The sequence below is a fragment of the Giraffa tippelskirchi genome, chromosome 7 (assembly GCF_054371585.1).
Source record: "Giraffa tippelskirchi isolate mGirTip1 chromosome 7, T2T-mGirTip1v1.2.pri, whole genome shotgun sequence".
NCBI lineage: Eukaryota > Metazoa > Chordata > Mammalia > Artiodactyla > Giraffidae > Giraffa > Giraffa tippelskirchi.
The window spans coordinates 89787750-89807170 of record NC_137281.1 but is presented as its reverse complement, the minus strand read 5'-3'; the positions used below and the strand labels follow the sequence as shown (position 1 = coordinate 89807170).

Genomic DNA, 19421 nt, shown 5'->3' with positions numbered 1-19421 from the left:
CTCATTGGAAAAGACCCTGACTCTGGGAAAGACTGAAGATAGAAGGGGATGACAGATGACGAGACGGTTGGATGGCATCACTGACTCAATATAAAGGAGTCTGAGCAAGCTTGGGGAGTTGATGATGGACAGGGAAGCCTGGCATGCTGCAGTCCATGGGGTCACAAAGAGTACGACATGACTAAGTGACTGAAGTGAACACTTTGTTAAGAAGTTTTGTCATTATCCTAAGGATAAGTAAGGCCAGGGGGGTTTTAAGCTGAAAAGTGCCATCATTTTATTTTGAAAACACTACTGTGGGTGGACTGGAAAAGGATCTCAGTGGGTATGGTTATACACAAGGGTACTGAGCAAGCCAGGAGAAGGGTGACAGTAGCCTGGCCTGTGATGACGGCAGTCAAGATGGCGAGAAATTGTTTGGAAGGCACATGGGCTTTAACACCAGCTATTAATATATGGTGTATCATCTTTATTTCTGAAGAGAGCAAATAATTATGTGTTTACATGAGCTAGATGCAAATCCACACGTGTTGTTAACCTTGATGTTTCACTAGCACATTTCTTACAAAAAAAGGTGTGGCCATGTTGCAACTGAATTGTGCCAGGATATTCTGAAACTGATAGCTGTTAATACTGCTTAAGGAAAAGAACTGAAGATTGCCACAAAACTGCCAAAAAAGAGAGCAGGGGGAGAACATGGCCAGGAAACCAATGATGAGAAAACATCCAAAGGGCATTCCGGGGGAAGCAAAATGAAAATCATGTGTACAGAGGACAGGCAGGAGGCTGCCATCTTGGTGGGAAAAGTTGAAAAATGACTCCAGATACACCAAAGCTAAGACAGAGCTTTCCAAGGTCTGTAGAGATTTAGTGAAAACAAACCTTCAAGTCCCTTGTGTGAAGACTGCAGAATCCTTGAAGTGCAGAACTCTGCTGGGGGTGTCAGTATTTCAAAGAAAGATGTACATACTTACACTCAGGTGGACACAGGACAAGAAAGCACAACCGCAGGGGTCTGCTGCCATGTGCCTGACCCCAGGTGGAGAGGGAGACACTAGAGCCCTGTTGTATGTACCCAGGTAGTTGCAGGGCCCCACTAGAATGGATCAAGTTTGTATGCCAAGGTTAAGACGGAATGAAAACACTGACAGCAAACACTGAGGTCATCCATCTCCAAAAGTGCCGTGAGAAAACAAAGTGAGGACACTGTCAAAAGCTGTTCCTCTGCCCAAAGCAGGGCTGAAACACCAGTAGTTGGAAGGTCAGTCCAACATGGGGCACCTGGAAAAGACAGTACAGGCCACCACAGGATTTTCTGCAGTTATGCAGACAACTTCCTGGCAATTAAACCCCAGCAACTTCTGGGACTTGAACGACCCAGCTGCTGCTAACCCAACAACTTTTGTGAAGAATGTGTATAAAATTTTGAGGAAAGGTCAGGTTTGGCTGGATGAGGAAACTAACAAAAAGTAAAACACAGGTTCCAAGCAGGGAGAGAAATTTTGTGGGTGAGGCTGGGCTGGCAGCTGGCTCTAGTCTGCTCTTCAGCAGACTACCTGGTCCACTACAAGCTCTCTGGTTAGGCTGATTTCTCCCTGAAAGACCAACAGGGTGTTTGACGTATGACATTGTTAACTCTGCTTGAAGGAGCAAGTATCCTTCAAAGCAGGGACAAATCAGGCCAAAAAACCCTAAACCCAAAAAATACCCATACATCAAAGTCCAATGTAAGACTTCTAAGTCTGGATGGAAACTAGTAAAGTTCACCTTCCTCCTACCCCCAACATGTCTCATAGTCACACCATCAATTCATTATTGTGGCTTGTCGGGGTCTATCTGTGTCATCTAAACTCCCTCCACATTAGTAAGTCCTTTTGGAAGAGACTTTTCTTTACAACATTCCTGCAATGGTACTGCCAGGTGCTTCTCATGAATCACACACACAGCCTCAAGGTACAGGGTGAAAGAATGCAGTCATAGTTCTATCTTAACAAAGAATAATTTTTACAAATTATTCAGCTCTTATCCAGGCATTTTTCAACAATGCGCTTTTCCAATGATTAGGTCTATGAACCACTCCAGTACTCGGTGGACAGATGGAAAGAAAAATGGTGGATTATTTTTTTCAAGAGAGTGGATTACACAACAGAGTAGGCTTGCAGTTATAGATGTTCTCATGCTAGGGAAATATTCAATTTAGGGTCGAGGGATGTTCTAGGTAATGTTCAGTGTTCTAGGGAAATCTTCAATGTTAGTGCCTGGGGCTCAGTAATAAGATTTTCAACTCCAGACATGGAACATCTTGGAAACAGTCACATTTGTTCATGTAAGTTTGAGTTAGTAATCAGTTATCTATTACTTGTTTAAAAACTGATCAATATTCTCTAATACTACCCAAGAAGGCAGTCACATACTACATGTGACTACTCAAGTTAAAATGAAAATCCCACTTTTCACATTTTGGGGAATGGGGCTGCACAGCTTGTGCGACCTTGGTTCTCAAACTAGGGATTGAACCCAGGTCCTTGGCAGTAAAACCCCAGAATCCTAACCACTGGACCGCCAGGGAATTCCCCCATTAGCCACATTTCAAAGGCTCACTCACAAGGCTACCATGTTGGTCAATGCATGATGAAACATTTCCATCATTTCAGAAAATTCCAGTGGACTGTGCAGCAGCTTCTTACTCCCTGTCTTAGGTTACAACTCCTTCCCATTAACTGTCTTTTTAGCATATTCCTCATTACATTATCCCTTCTCTCTTCCTAACCTGTCTTGTAGTTTTAATTCAAGTGGTGGGGGAAAAAGTCCCACTCTAGCTCAGAATAGGACTTTCTTTAACACTCTCTAAACAGATCCTGCTTTTCATAACTGGGGTTCTACAATTTCTTTTATAAACTTGAAAGTTACTGACACAACCAGCTACTGTTTTGAGGCTTTCTCCTTGATTAATTTGATTAATAAAAATTAGAATAACCTGGAACTTTCAAAATCCCTAATTTAATCTCTTCTCTAAACATTTGGAATTCTGCCATTCCAGTCAGGTAGGCATCTATACCCAGCCTTTTCTCTAGTTTGACTGGCCAAATGTTTACTTTATCCCTAATGCTTCTCCAAACACTAAAAATCCTTCAACATAGTGTCCTTATTATTCAAACATAACAGTAGAAATACCTGTTCTCTGTGAGTTACAGCACTGATAAAGCAAGTGAGGCTCTTCCAAGTTACCTACTATCCCCACTCTGCATTATTATATATAAGATTTACTCATCACTCTCATTTCTATGTCACACATGCTTACTACTGTTAACTAGTTTCTGCAAGTAATCAAGGTACTACTTTTTCTTTGACCCCTCTGAATTCAACTGAAATGCATTTTCTTGGACAAGGTGATCTTTAGGGTCCCAAAATTCAAACCCCACTTTATACTGGTGAAGCTGAATTTTCCTCATACTAAATAAAAAGGTCAACTGTACAGAACTTTTTAATGTGGCTAAGTCCTTTGTTCTCCCAGGTTACAGTCAGTAATGATGCTTCCTGGTTCTCTCCTGAAAATAAAATTAGTTCATCAGTGCTCAGTCCATGGAATCGCCAAGAAGTGGACACAACTTAGGGACTAAACAACAACGGTCAGTCAGTGTGGTCACAGGCCAGCTATGTGTTCTCAGAAAAAGTACATTTTAAAAACTGATCTCTAAATAAAAGTACCCTAAAGCTTCAAGGGTACACTGAGAAATGGTATACGGAGAAAAACCTATTATTCTAAATTTTATATCCAAGCAAATGCAACACTGTATTTTACTCTTTTTTTGAGCTTTCCATAGGTTTTTCAATACTTGGTTTCATATGGAATGAAAAACAGACACTTTCATGCCTGGGCTAAGTCCAGTATTTAAAAATACTGATGGCTAACAATCTCAAAACAGCTTTTATTAGCATCTTAGAACTTTGACCTAGAAATCTGACCCTTCTTCTAAGGATCTAGTTTATTTTCTTGTCATCAGTTATGTTCTAAATTCTGAGTTTGTGTAACATATGAGAACATATAAAACAAGGTAGTTAGAAGTATTTTTGACCAAGGTTTCTAACAAAACCTACTTATATACCGTGATGAGATACAAGGGCAGTCCATAGTTCAGCCTTTCCCTTCTATTCTACTTTGTCACCTGTTACATAAAATGATTTATGGAACCTTTACAAATAGGACATGACTTCTGTCCCTACCAAGTTGTATATAAATGCCTTTGAAACAGCAGTAACTGTTTGGGGAATCCAAGGTTTGCGTTAAGTTTAAACAGCCCAAATGAACCATGTTTTTGTCCTGTCCTGCCGGAAAAACTGAAGCATAAAACATAAATAAAAAGGGCCTTTCAGGACAGGGCAAGCATCACAAACCTGAAAGCGGTTTAATAAGTCCAAGTTTTAGTGCTAATTAGTACCATGCCTAAAATTAGACTGAATGGACTGAATTAATTGAAAGTAAAATAAATGTGTGACTCTGTCCTCACAGTTTTGTAGGAGGGAACAGACTACAGAAGACCAGAAAATAGAGAGCTCTACAATGTTCTTTAAGTAAACACTGAGGCACAGACTCGGAATCCATTTGGTAACTGGGGCTATAAACAGCAATGAAAAAACAAAATGGAAGAAAACAGAAGTTTCATTCTCCAGCTGTTTCACTCTTGACATGTTTGAACCTCTTCTACTTAAGGATAAAACAATTCAGCACACAACAAAAATCTCAAAAAGGGTTGCCAACTGGATCACAAAGCATTGACGAAAAGGCTTAAAGAAGTTCCCAAACTTTTTCATTAGGCTTTAAAAGCCATTTTTGCAAACAAATCTCCACTTCAATCTGAGTTACTTGTCTCCTTGATTCAACACCCATCCCAATGAAACCTAAGTTGAAGTGTATGTTGGTATGCATAATAATTATGACTCAAAGATAAATATATCTAGTACATTCTAGGGGTTTTGTGAAGGCTGCTGTGAAACAAAGAATTGAAGTAAACAATTATAAAATACAAAAATAAAAAAATCAGGGTATTTATTTTTTCTCCAAATTCCTGGTTTAATAAGGTCTTGTTTATTTTGAGAAAAAAGGTCCCAAACATCAGGCTGTTCACAAAAATAACCCACAGTATCAACTTTAGAAAACAAATCTTAAGACTATTACACTAGTTATTTTTCTAGAGGATGCATTTAACATGCCAACTCTCATTCACAAAAATACATTGTTACATATGTGTTGAACAGCCCCACATAGCACTCTTATGTGGGGTATAACACACATACCTCTAACTCAAAGCTGCTCTCAGGTTCTACTCAACTAATGAGACTGCCTTTGTAAGTTAGGGAAGCAACTATTGTATGAATGGAAAGAACTGTACTCCCTGTATAACAAGAGATTATTTTGGAGACAGTTGATAAAAACCATACATCCTTTTTATTGTTAAGTCATAAAGAGGTATCAAAATTAAAAGCAAAAATTACAGGGTAAGACTTAACATTTAACTACTAGGAGGGTCAAAGGAAGTGAAAATGGGACTAGGCGCAGGGCAGTATGAATTAATGAACATGGGAAGGACAAGGATGGGGAGAACAGTGAGCATGTGCTGAAGATACTAGGGGAGAGGATCTGGTGAAAATTTTGATCTTAGACAAGCGCCTAGGTAAAGAAATAATGGGACAAGATTTCTAAACCCCTCTATGTGCTTAAGAGTCATCCTCGCCATTGGCGCTGTCTCTGTCATCCTCTCCTTCCTCAGCCTCTTTTTCATCATCCTTGATCAACTCCAGCTGTGAGAAACAGACACAAATAGGATGGAGTTAGAGGCACTCCATGTGTCCCTGATCCCCCCTCCACCACCTCTTTCTTTCCTTTCCCGTGGTTTTCACCTGGTCATCCCCCCGATCTTCATTATCATCATCATCCAGTAGGTCCCCCTCCTCAGCAGAGTCATCTGCACCCCCCTCAGACTCCATCTTCACATTAGTCTCATCTTTCTTCAGGGAGCTGCTGCTCTGCTCCTCTTCTGACTTATCATTCTTCATCTCTACTGGGGATGAGAAGGACAAGTCTGTCTAGGGGCAAGTAATGTCCACAGGATGTAGACAATCCCCACTAACAGATCATAGAACTGCAGCACAAATCTAAATCCTCCCCCAAAATGCCCTTCCCAATTCAAATTCCACAAGTTTCATTTTCAATTGCTTTATACCCCACTATTTCAACATGTACTTGCAACTAGCTTAGGTAACTAACTCTACTTTACACCCAACAAGCAATATAGGACCACTTACCTCCTTGTTTGCTCTGTTCCTTTTCAATTTTTTCCAGGCTTTCCAGTAAAGAATCCACTTTTTGTTTTATCTGGGTTAACTCCTTCTTAATGGTCTGAAGGTCATCTCCTTTCACTTTTAATACAAACAAAAACCTAGATTAAAATCAAATGTACTAGAAGCTACCAGATAACCAAACACATTCCCCCACTAGACTATACAATAGTAGTCAACACGAGATCCTTGGAGAGAAATGGAGCCTATACCAGATTGTCCTAGTAATGGGGGGGGGGGGTTCGTCACTGATCTTTTGATTATTAGCTGAAAACTGAATCTTTTGATTATTAGCTGAAAAATGAATCTATTCCCTTAGCAGCAGCATTATTACTTTTGTAAGCCTGCTAAAAAAATACCCTCAATTCTATTTTAAAGCATTTTCTAGTTTTATGAACATTATTTTATACACTGAATGGCTGTTGCAACTCCTTAAAATCTAATGACTTTTTCAAACTACCAAGGCCTTAAGGACAGAAGGCTGCCTACAGCTGGGCCCTTAATCACTATTACCTCATCTTCCATTATTTGATTACACAAAGGTATTTGTACAAACATTATAAAAGTTTTGAATATTATTAACTGCATTGATCTCCAAATTTCAACATACAAGAAATATCAGAACCAGAAAGCAGCAGCAATAATACTTACACTTTCCAGATTTAGAAGAAGATCCCCGCTGTCCACTCTTAGAATTGAAGCCACTTTTGCCCCTTCGTGAGGTGTTTCCTGATACACGCTGGCGTTTTGAGGGTACTACAGCCCGAGCAATAGGAGGAGGAGGAGGAACACGAGCTGGGTAACTGTACATCCTATTGGATAAAAGGAAAACAGAATTTCTTCACAACAAAGTCAGGAAGATTCCCACAACTGTATCCTTATAAATGATATATTATTGTCAATCGTCTAGCAATCACTTCTTTTTGCTAAGTGAATTTCATTCAAAAGGCCAATTTATTCTTTTTAATACTGCAACTGCACACATACACATAGCCAATGGTTGCCTTAAGCTCTAGAGATAAAGGTTCCTGTGTACAATGGCATTACTGATAGAACCTTACTTTTTACAATGAATAGCCTTTGCCTTTGATCTTATTCCTTTCATATATGTGCTACAATATTATAAGCAAACAAAGTACTCACAAATGACTGCAATTAACCAACTTTGCAAACAGAGCTATTATTAGCTAAATCCCTGGCATTTTCACCCACAGAAACATACAAATAATTATCACTAGTTTGTAGTATCAGGTTGAACAATATACAACTTCCATTAACTGCTTTTGGCCTATAGAAACAGGCATTTCATATGTGTTAGCTGGGTGTACATACCACTATCAACTCTAACAACATTTAGCATAAGCTCCACTCAAAGCTCCAACAGAGGATATTGTCTATCTTGTTCACTATTCACTAGTGCCTAAATTCACTGCCCAGCACACATTTAGCTCTCAAAAATTACAGATTATTCAACTGCTGCTTCCACCGAGTAAGTATTCCAGTGACTGCTAAAGATATATCAAAGTGATGGCATGGTACTGGTGCTTACACTTGTAAAGAGAAAAAAATACAACAAAAACCTTCCCACAAGGACATTAGTTCCAGAAAGTCTTTTTATTCCATGCTGTTCTTTTTACAAAAGCCTGTAGGGCATAAGTTAAGACGTACCGGTAGGAAAAAAACTAGTAATTCTAGTTCTGAACCATTTTAGCTATTGACTCCAAGGCCAAGGAACAATCCACCAACTGTTGCCCTAACTTCAAAGCGTTGAAATTTTAAAACCTATATATAATATGATGCGTCTCCCTCTTATACACCTCTTCAGTGGCTAGTTTGCTCTGAATTTATAACAGTCTCCAGTCCTGGCAGTGAGAACATTGATTCTGCAAATTGTACTTCCTACAATAAATTGTACTTCCTACAATTTATGGGAGTAAAAAAGTGAGTTACCACACCTTTAGGCATGAAACAGCTCATGCCTGAGCCCTGTTGGATTTAGAGATCTAACCTACCTTCCAACCCACTCTCACTGGCATCAGTCTCCAAACCAATGAACTAGCCATTCCAGATTTCCTATGCTCTAAGGCACTGTAATTTCTTTTCTGAATTCGTACTACTTCATCTGACCAAGGTATATATCGCTGTAACAAAAATGATTTATGTAATAGCATCATGAACAGAAAGGAAGTCAAACAGTTTAGTTCTCTGAAGAAAAATGTACTTTAAAAGATCAACTGGTTATGCTGAAGGGCTTTCAGGGTCACAGAACTTAACTGCTGCTTAAGCAAAAATGGGCTCTCAAAAAACTCACAAAGATTCCTCCAAGGAAGTTTAAGTAGACCATGCCGTATAAGATGCCAAAGCTCATCAATGTGAAAGTATGAGAAAGAGAAAACAGGAAAAGAAAAACCACACCTACTGAGATAATCTTTATGGTTAAAGAATAGATAATAGGAAGCTTCCTATAACAGCTTCAAGAACCAGCTACAAACTAAGTCACCACTTCCCCCACAAGAAAGTTATACAGTAAATCACAGAAGGTAAGGAAAGAGCTGAATTCTCTATAAAACCCAAGCCATTAAAAAGTCTTCATGCAAGTTACATTGTTACTAGAGAACAAGCACTGAACACAAAAGAATTGTGACTCCATTGAGTTCAGAATCTGGACACCAAGTGTTGGTATAAAATCTAGTCAAAAAGGCAACTAAAATATCATTTTAATTAAATCAAAACACTTCTGGAACACACATTAGCTAATAATCTAACAGATAAGACAAAAACAAAAACAAAACCTCTACCTTAATCTCCAAGCTAAAACATGAGCATTACTAGGCCTTTATTAAATCTACAGGCATTCAAAGGCAAGCTTCTTCAATGACTAAACGTAACACAGTGACCTCTGGCCTCAGAAAACCTGATTTATAATACACTTTAACTACTATCAAAGTAGAAACAACTAGAATAAAGTATTGGCAAAAACCTATATTCTCCAGAATGTTTACTTAATGAACCATAACTGTTTCTGGTCCTAAAAATTGGATAGATTTAGGCAATCTATTAAGATTACCGCCCACCTTACAATACTGACTTATCAAATTCAGTTTAAACACATCATCTCATTATAATTTCATTCAAGGGTTAGGAAATATTTTTTCTCCCACTATATTATTTTTCATCGGCAACAGAAAAATCTCAAGATGAAGTTTCTTCCTGATTATCTTTGATTTTTCTAGAAAAGGGTAAGATTTTATAGGCCACTATATTTGGGGGCTTTAGGATGTCAGACACTCCCTCAAACTGTCTGCATCCAAAGTAAACCTTCGCAACACACCCCTTACGTAACATTATGCTGTACAGATTTTCTACAAAGGAGTTTTACAACATTTGTCTATCTGGCCTTGTGTGGATGAAGCAGTACACTGGATGAGCAGAGTTATCAACTACTGATACTCATGAATACCAGAATCAAAGAAACTGTTCAAGAATCAAAGTCTCTGGGACTTCCCTGGTGCTTAAGAATCTGCCTTCCAATGCAGCGCGCAGGGAACGAAAAGACCACAGGCTGCAACTACAGAGCCCACGTGCCTCAAGGAAAGATTCCATGTGCTGCAACTAAGACCTAACAGTTATAAATAAATAAATAAAATCATAAAAAATCAAGGCCTTCAGTAATTAGCATCTTTGAACATTATACTCTTTAGAAAACCATCTGAAAAACCTTATTTGAATGATTTAGGAACCGTCTTCCAATCTTTTTTAAGAAAATTACCAAATTTTTCACTAGACTGGATTGACAGTACAATACTCTCAGTAGACTTTATGTCTTAAAATTACTTTTTAGTAATTAACACAATGAAATTATCTTAAACTTATTACTGAAGACTATGGTATACAATTCTTTCCAACACATAATTTAAGAACCAAAAAATTTTAAAGTTTACCATAATTTTAATAGTAGGTATTTTTTAAAATCTCAAAGTTTTATTTTATGAATGAGTAGACTGTTACCTTTAATTACATAAGGGAAAAGTGCTAAAAATGACTATCAAGTGTTAGTCACTCAGTCATGTCTGCCTCTTTGCAACCCCATAGGCTACATAGTCTGACAGGATTCTCTGTCCATGGAATTCTCCAGGCAAAAATACTGGAGTTAAGTTGCCATTTCCTACTCCAGATCATCTTTCCAAGCGAGGGATCAAACCCAGGTCTCCCACATTCTTTACCGTATGAGTTACTGGGGAAGCCCTCCCCCCATGACTGTGTAACATGTTTAATTCAGGTTTACATTAAAATAAACCTATGGTGTATCAATATTCACCCTCAAAACCCATTTTCATGATGTGAAATTTACCCTGTTGAGCTTTAAAATAAATCCACTAGTGAAATTCTTATAATTTGTGTTTTATTTCTAAATTAAGAAACAATTTCTAATTGTTATTTGTAGCCGCCCCTCCACAAACGTTCCCTTGACTAGTCTGGGAGAAACCAAACTGGGTATGACTATAAACACTTGTTTTGCTGATATAATTTACAGGTGGAGTGCCAATTACTCATGTAAATTTACACAGTTGCACTTTTATGGTCCTTAACTTTTTTAAAACTGCTCTTTTGGTCCATTAAGGATACAGATTATCTGTATGACAGTTAAAATTAAAAACAGCAAGTACTGCTCAACTAAATGATTAAAGGACTTAATGATAAACCAGTCCTGCTGTGCAGGATTCACTCAATATATAAGGGCACCCAAAACATCAAATTTTAACTACGTTTTTTTCAGCTAAAGGAAAACAAAATAAACAGGAAAAAAAAAAAAAACCCTCCAGAAAAACAAAGGTTTATCAGTACCTCTGTAAGGTTTAAGAACCTTGCCCAAAGAACCGCGATCAAAGTTGGGGAACACCACACGCACTGATACTTACAAAGAGCAGGAATCAATAACCTCTGTATTTGTAGAATCAATGAAAGCAATCAATAATCAGCTCTGTAATCTTCTTTTGAAAAGAACTGGTGACGTTAGTATTTAGAGGTACTCTTGCAAAGTCGATGATACATTTGATTAAAATATGAAAAGCCACTTCTTAAGTTAGGCAACTATACTGAATTTTTCTTCATGGATTCACTGGTAATCTGTGTTAATCTAAAACTATGTTTCATGGCAGAGCAATTTGAAAATTCACCTAAAATAAAATTATCTGGGTGATAGAATGCAGATTGCTTTGAGTCTTTTGAAACAAGACTAGATCCAAAACAGTATTAGGAAAAATAACTTTTAAATCTCTGGCTTTGTTTCTGTTTATAAAACTTTCCATCCATGTGATGGATGGAAATCTTTTCAAGTCTGCTCAATTTTCAAAGAATTACACTATTACTCAATTGTCATGATGTACTCAATAAACACTCCCAAATATCACTTTGGATCTTTCCAAAAGATAATGTCTTAAACTGTCAGTGTGGTCTAATTTTCATTTTTTTTAAAAAGGCTAAAACTACAAAAGGAGATCAAACCAGTCAATCCTAAAGGAAACCAGTCATGAATATTCAAAGGACTGATGCTAAAGTTCCAATACTTTGGCCAGCTGATGTGAAGAGCCAACTTACTGGAAAAGACCCTGATGCTGGAAAAGACTGAGAGCAGGAGAAGAGGGCGAGAGAAGATGAGATGGTTGGACGGCATCATCAACTCAATATACCTGAGTATGAGCAAACTCTGGGAGACAGTGAAGGACAGGGAAGCCTAACTTCAGTCCATGCGGTCACAGCCACTGAGCGAATGAACAACATTTATGAAAAATACTGTTTATAAACAGTAAGTCAGAAACACATAAAACCATTCATTATTAAATTCTCATGTTGCCAAGCCAGGTCAGAGTATACCTCTCTCACTTAGAATAAAATTTCTTTAATGGAGTTGTCTGTGAAAACAGATCTGTGATCACCAGGGGACACAGTGGAGGAAGGAGTTGACTACAAGAAGCTTCACGGCAAATTTTTGGGAGGTATGGAACTGTATCTTGATTGCACTGGTAAATATACATGGCTATGCAGGTAAAAAATGTACATCCAAAGCAGGTAAAAAATGTACATCCAAAGAGTAAAATTTAAGTTTTGTATGATGTGTCTGCTTCCCTGGTGGCTCAGTTGTAAAGAATATGCCTGCCAATACAGAGGACAATCCCTGGGTCAGGAAAATTCCCTAGAGAAAGAAATAGCAACCCATTTGAGTATTCTTGCCTGGGAAATCCCATGGACAGAGAAGCCTGGCAGGCTACATGGAGTCACAAGAGTTGGACACGACATAACGACTAAACAACATGATGTCTCCACAATTTGTCTTTCCATTCTCTCTTGAATCGCCTTATACAGTCTTGTGCCCCCTCCATTATGAAAACCTACCCTTGACCCCAATGGACTCCACACCTGCTACTGCTTAATTAACATCTCTCAAAGTGGATGTCTAATAAGGAGCTTATATTAACATATCCACAAGTCAACTGTGCTATTCACCCCAAACCTTTGTTCCTTCTATGTTCTTTCCCCATCACTGTTCCTATAGATTCCTAACCAAAACTTTGGTGACATCAGTGATTTCTCTCTCAGCCCTCACAAAGATCTGATGAAAATATGTCTGTATTAACTTCAAAATACAACTACTATTCACCACTCCCACTGTCACCTCCCTGGTCCTTGCCCAAATGACTGTCTGCATAATTCCATCAGTCACTTTCAGAATAATCTAGTTAAAATAATAATGAAAAATAAGATCCTTTCTGTTCAACTATCTCCAATGGCCATCCCCCCATTCAGAGTAAAAGACTAAAGATACACAGTATCTTAACATGTTCTGTATGTGTTCAACCTGTCCATCTTCTCTGAGGCCATCTATTTTCCACTAGTACCCGTGATAGTCACAATATTTCATAGTCAGATCTTAACAAATACTTTTTGAGAAAATAGATTTTCCTAAACTGGCCTCTAGGAAAGAATTTATCACAAGTCACATTATCAACAACAAATAACAAACCAATCTATCATTTAACTGGAAAGCCACTAGGATTTGGCTCCCCTTTTTCCAGCTTTACAGAAACTACTGGGAGTTTTCCCCCAAGAAAATTAGTTTATTACTGAAAAAAGTTCAATAATAATTTAACCACAAAACTGAATCCTTTTTCAAGGTATTGACTACAATATAAAAATAAGATCTTGTGCCTATAATGTATATAATTTAAGACTATTATGCCTTGCTTCCTGTAAGGACATCACAATTTTCCATTGATGAGCTCCTGCCAAACTGTCCTATCTCATAGTAATCAGATACTTATTCCCTGTAAAATAAAAGTCCTGGAAAAGAAGTTTATCCACCTAAACAAGTCAAATTCTATTTGGTGGACTTCATTTCTTGTTCCTCTGATTATAGTTTAAGAGGGTATCAAAGTATGTGTTAGTTGCTCAGTTGTGTCCAACTCTTTGTGATCTCATGGACTGTAGCCTGCCAGGCTCCTACATCCATGGGATTTTACAGGCAAGGATACTGGAGTGGGTTGCCATTTTCTTCTCCAGGGGATCTTTCTGACCCAGGGATTGAACCCAGATCTCCTGCATTGCAGGCAGACTCTCTGCATCTGAGCCACCAGGGAAGTCCTTGCATCAAAGTATAATCCTATACTATTTATCAAAAGGATATCTCCTCTTTCTTTTCTTGAGAAATAACATTAGTTTCCTGGATATTCTTTCAACATTGTCAGCTTGTCCTCAAACTAGTCTGGGTTCCCTAACTTCTCAAGAGCAGTCCTTGGTCCTTTTATTTCTTACACTTAGGACTAACTTTGTAGCACTCTAAGATCTGCACTATCAAATCAAGGAGTAACTAGCCACATGTGGCTATTTAAAACAAATTTAAAATTCAGGACTAACTTTGTAGCACTCTAAGATCTGCACTATCAAATCAAGGAGTAACTAGCCACATGTGGCTATTTAAAACAAATTTAAAATTCAGTTCTGCAGTTACATTAGCCACATTTTCCATACACGGCTGTCTATGACACCAATAGTGCAGATACAGAATACTGACCTCATCACACAGTTCTATTGGACAGCACTGTTCTAGTTTGTTCCTTCCAGACGTCTACTTACTTCCTATCTTCAAAGAGTCTAGAATTCTATGATTTTTACAAGAAAAAAAAACTAAGAGTAATAAAACTTCAAAAATGATAGAATCAGTTACTGTATCCAGAGTCTTATACCCAAAATACATGAAAAAGCTTTTCCCAATATAAAACTGGCCACAGAATCTGTCTGAATACATTTCTCCAAAGAGAAACAACCAATTAGCACATGAAAACTAAACATCAGCTTTTAGGAAAATACAAATAAGAACCACAAAAAGATAATCCTCATAATAGAATAGCTTAAATAACAAAGACACAACAAAGCAGATGTTGGCAAGGACGTGGAGAAATTAAAAACGTCATACATGGCTCAGTTCAGTTCAGTCGCTCAGTCGTGTCCGACTCTTTGCGACCCCATGGACTGCAGGACACCAGGCCTCCCTGTCCATCACCACCTCCCGGAATTTACTCAAACTCATGTCCATTGAGTCGGTGATGCCATCCAACCACCTCATTCTCTGTCATCCCCTTCTCCTCCCGCCTTCAATCTTCCCCAGCATCAGGGTCTTTTCCAATGAGTCAGTTCTTCGCATCAGGTGGCCAAAGTATTGGAGTTTCAGCTTCAGCATCAGTCTTTCCAATGAACACTCAGGACTGATCTCCTTTAAGACGGACTGGTTGGATCTCCTTGCAGTCCAAGGGACTCTCAAGAGTCTTCTCCAACACCACAGTTCAAAAGCATCAATTCTTCGGTGCTCAGCTTGCTTTATAGTCCAACTCTCACATCTATACATGACTACTGGGAAAACCACAGCCTTGACTAGACACACCTTTGTTGGCAAAGAAATACATGCCATACATGGCTAAATGGGAAAGTAAAATGGAAGACAGTATGGCAGTATGCTTTGGAAGACAGTATGGCAGTTCCCCCTAAAGTTAAAGAATTATCCTAAGACTCAGCAATTCTACTCCTAGGTACATACCCAAGAGAAATGAAAACATATGCCCAGGAAAAGATGTGTGTACCAGTGCTCAGAGCAGCATTATTCAAAATATGGAAAACATTTCAAAAATCTACCAACTGATGAATGGATAAACAGACTGCGGTAGTAATAAAAGGAATGAAGTACTAATACAGAGTGTAACATGGGTGAAATGTTGGAAAAAAACATGGAAGAAACTGGTCACAAAAGACATACCTCACATGATTCTACTGACATGAAATGTCCAAAAGAAGCAAAATTATAGATAGAAAGGCAGCCTCCCTGGTGGCTCAGTGGTAAAGAATCTACCTGCCAATGCAGGAGATGAGGATCCCTGGGTCAGGAAGATCCCCTGGAGAAGGAATGGCAACCCACTCCAGTATTCTTGCCTGGGAAATCCCATGGACAGAGAAGCCTGGTGGGTATGGTCCATGGGGTTGTAAAAGAGTCACAACTTACTAACTAAAAGAACAGAGAAAGTGTTTGCTAGGCCTGGGGATAGAATAGGGAATGAGTGCTAGTAACTTGTTTATTTTTAGGGTGTTAAAATGTTCTAAAATTATATCATGGTCATCGTCACACTCTGAATATATATATTGAACTGTATACTTTAAAATGAATTACATCTCAACAAAGCTAGGTTTTAAGAAAAAATTAACATCAAGGAGCTTGACAAAGCATATCTGAATGGAGAGTCCTAAAACAGCAGAGGTCACCTATGGGTTAGGTAATAACGTACCCAGAACACCACTTAATTCAGAGCCACAAAGCAGATTCTCTGATATGGATGTAAAAGCTTCCCCTTCAAATAAGTATCTCCCACTTAACTCAACAAGAGTCCAGCACACAAATTCAAGTCTAACAGTATCACATTTATGCTCAGAGCGTAATCATACAAATCCACACATTAATCTAAAATCTGAGAACTGCTGCTGCTGCTGCTAAGTCGCTTCAGTCGTGTCCGACTCTGCACGACCCCATAGACGGCAGCCCCCAAGGCTGCACCGTCCCCGGGATTCTCCAGGCAAGAATACTGGAGTGGGTTGCCATTTCCTTCTCCAGTGCATGAAAGGGAAAAGTGAAAGTGAAATCGCTCAGTCGTGTCCGACTCCTAGCGACCCCACAGACTGTAGCCCACCAGGCTCCTCCGTCCAGGGATTTTCCAGGCAAGAGTACTGGAGTGGGGTGCCATTGAACTACAACATGTTTAATTTCCCATAAGAAACAAACGGAAGGGCTATAAGTAAATGAAAATTCTCACTCTTTGCCTAAAATGAAGATCATCTTAACTGTCAACTAAAGAAGCACTTCTCAGCTTTCCCAAGTAGCCAAGAACTCTCTGGTTCTCTGAATCACAGGCTTTCCAAGCAGATGATCTCACTCAATTCTCCAAAACCTGAGTATTTCATGTACTCTTCTTCTGTACACACATCCAAAACCTCTCTCTCTCTCAGATCCAGTGTTGCTCAGAAATATCAGAAAATTGAAAGAAAAGGAGGGAGCCAAGAAGACAGCTCCTCTAACACCAATAAGAAGGGTGGTAGCACCTCAAATCCATACACTGTATTTTTTGACTTACTAATTCAAAACCTAAAATATTGTTTGCCTAGAACAAAATAAGGGCTCAAATATTAGTTTAACAATCATGATGGTTGTTACCATCTTTCATTTGTCTTGCATTTTCAATGGCGGTTCCCCCACTTCAATTTCTTTCCTCTACTTTCTACAAGCATATCTTATTGGGAAAGATCTATAGGATAAGTATCAACAGAATTGCTTATTTCCCCAAATTCTAAGAAATTAAATGTCTTTCCCCCTCCAGTGTCTCTTTTCTAGTCATGGGGTTGTTAATAAGGTATCACTGCTAATAGGACACAACTACTTAATGTGCCATACAACAGCCCTTGATCCACATTCTTTCCAAGCACAGCTGGCTGCTTCCCCAAATATGCTAGGAATATTCATAACACTGTATCCTCACACCCTGTCTGTCTAAAAACCTCCGGCTTAATATCAAAGCCAGGTTCAAATATTGCCCTTTGTGAAACGACCTGGAGCTCTTTAAATTTTAACAGGGGGGCCTACACCTCCCCCAAGGGCACACAATCCATCTTTCTATGGGACAATCCTGCATAAAGCAGAACACATAGCAGCCGATTAATTTCACAGCACTTTCTTCACATTGTATAACATAGTGCTTATCATAAATGTGCCACATTTGATCTGCTTGTAGACTTACTTCCCTCCTCCTTTCATGGTAGACTAGCAATACTTAATGTACTTATATGTGCCATAATTAACAGCACTCTGAAAAATCTCTAGTGGAACAACTTCACATTTCAGTCCCTTATGCACTGTTGACATTATTATCCATATACCATATGCAACTTCGGACAAGTCATTTATTATAAAGTCCTCAAAGACCACTGAACTAAAATCAGGGTCCTTTTGAACCTGCTTAACAGGTGTTAGCCAAGTCTCAGCTTGCATACCATAGCCTATTATCAAATCTAAGTAAGCGTGTGATTTTTCTTTTGTTCCAAAGTTCTTTATCGACTACTCCGTTGTCATAACTGAGTGCTATTTCTTTTATTTAAATTGACACAATTCACATAGCAAACCAATATAAACCCTTTGAGTACGTACAACTTAGTGATTTTTAGTATCTTCACAAACTTCTGTATCATTATAACTCTGTAATTCCAGAATATTTTCCTGGGTGAATATAAAGGAAAGAAAAGCAGGGCTACAACTGATTACAAAAAGTCCATATGAAAGCTTTTCCTAAAAATGGCCATGTTTTTATATTTAAGTAGAGTTCCCTGTGCTACAACAAAAACTAAAGCTTTAATGCCTATTTCCGACAATGTAACCATTATTTTTATTATAGCACTTTTGGCACAACACCACAATCTGCTTTCTAATGGTCATTAATATCAAAAGTGAATGACTAAATAGCTATATGGAAAGAGAAATTAAGAGAAATTCATTTAAGCATTAAGAAAAATCACTCAAAGGAACTGCTTCACACAAGTAGTCCTCCAACAGAAAACTACTCCAGCAACAATTCCCCTAGAAGCAACAAGACTCAACAGATACGAAATGGATCTCTATCAGCTTATAGGCTGTAAGACTTTCAACATGAAGGGTAAATGATGTGGAGATCCTCCCCCACCATGAGGGCTTCCCCAATGGCTCAGGGGGTAAAGATCCGCCTGCAAGGCAGGAGATGCAGGAGACGAGGGATGGGAAGATCCCCTGGAGGAAGAAATGGCAACCCACTCAAGTATTTCCCATGGACAGAGGAGCCTGGCAGGCTAGTCTATGGAGTCGAAAAGAGTCGGACAGGACTGAGCATGCCCACCAGCCCCTACCATGAATAGTCACCCTAATTCAGAAAGCTACTTTGGGGCTTGTCTTCCCACCAGAAAAAAATGTGTAAACAAATCTTTGAGTAATTATAAACTATGTATGACAAGTTTATAGCACATTTGAAAGAGCTGACAGTGTATCTGAGTAACATTAACAAGTAACTAAAATGGTAGTTTCACACATGTTGGAAATTTATGTTAAATTCACCTAAGAACTTCCAGCAAATATTGCATCAGAAATGGTCTTAAGAACAAATAAAATGACAGGCCTAATTTACACAATTTATGAAAAAGTAATTTGCATTAAGACTAGAGAATCCAATCCTCTGTTGCCTCCTCAGAAATAACATATATTAATATATAAGTGACTCAAATTTTAATGTTTGATTATCCTCCAGTATGAAAAGTATTTACAATCTTTGGAACTTGTGCATCAAAACTCATGAAAACCCAAGCAAAAATACAAATCACTCTAATTCTCCTAACAAAACATCATTAATCACCTACCACCTGATATCTAAAATGTATCTCCTTAAGAAACAACTAATGCTTACATTCCTAAAGTTTCTGACAAAAGTCAGGCTAATGATAATTAAATTGCATAATACCTTTAATGAAATACTCTG

The 19421-nt window shown here is 38.4% G+C and overlaps 2 protein-coding genes across 41 annotated transcripts in view; one reads left to right on the top strand and one right to left on the bottom strand.

Annotated features, from left to right (window-relative positions):
* RPGRIP1 (RPGR interacting protein 1) overlaps positions 1-19421 on the top strand; it is a 179037-nt gene that overhangs the window by 54555 nt on the left and 105061 nt on the right. The gene's annotated exons all lie outside the window — the stretch shown is intronic.
* The window catches only part of HNRNPC (heterogeneous nuclear ribonucleoprotein C), a 44779-nt gene continuing 30404 nt past the window's right edge, over positions 5047-19421 (bottom strand). For 21 of the 40 annotated variants that reach the window (XM_081506810.1, XM_081506817.1, XM_081506840.1 and 18 more), the window contains 4 exons: positions 6988-7148; positions 6304-6417; positions 5899-6059; positions 5047-5799 (listed from right to left, as the gene is read on the bottom strand). In XM_081506810.1, the coding sequence (XP_081362936.1) occupies positions 5716-5799; positions 5899-6059; positions 6304-6417; positions 6988-7148 (520 nt within the window). In that variant the 3' untranslated portion in view covers positions 5047-5715. Of the gene's footprint in view, positions 5800-5898; positions 6081-6303; positions 6418-6987; positions 7149-19421 lie in introns of all 40 variants that reach the window. The other 19 variants (XM_081506822.1, XM_081506844.1, XM_081506826.1 and 16 more) reach the window with 2 other exon arrangements.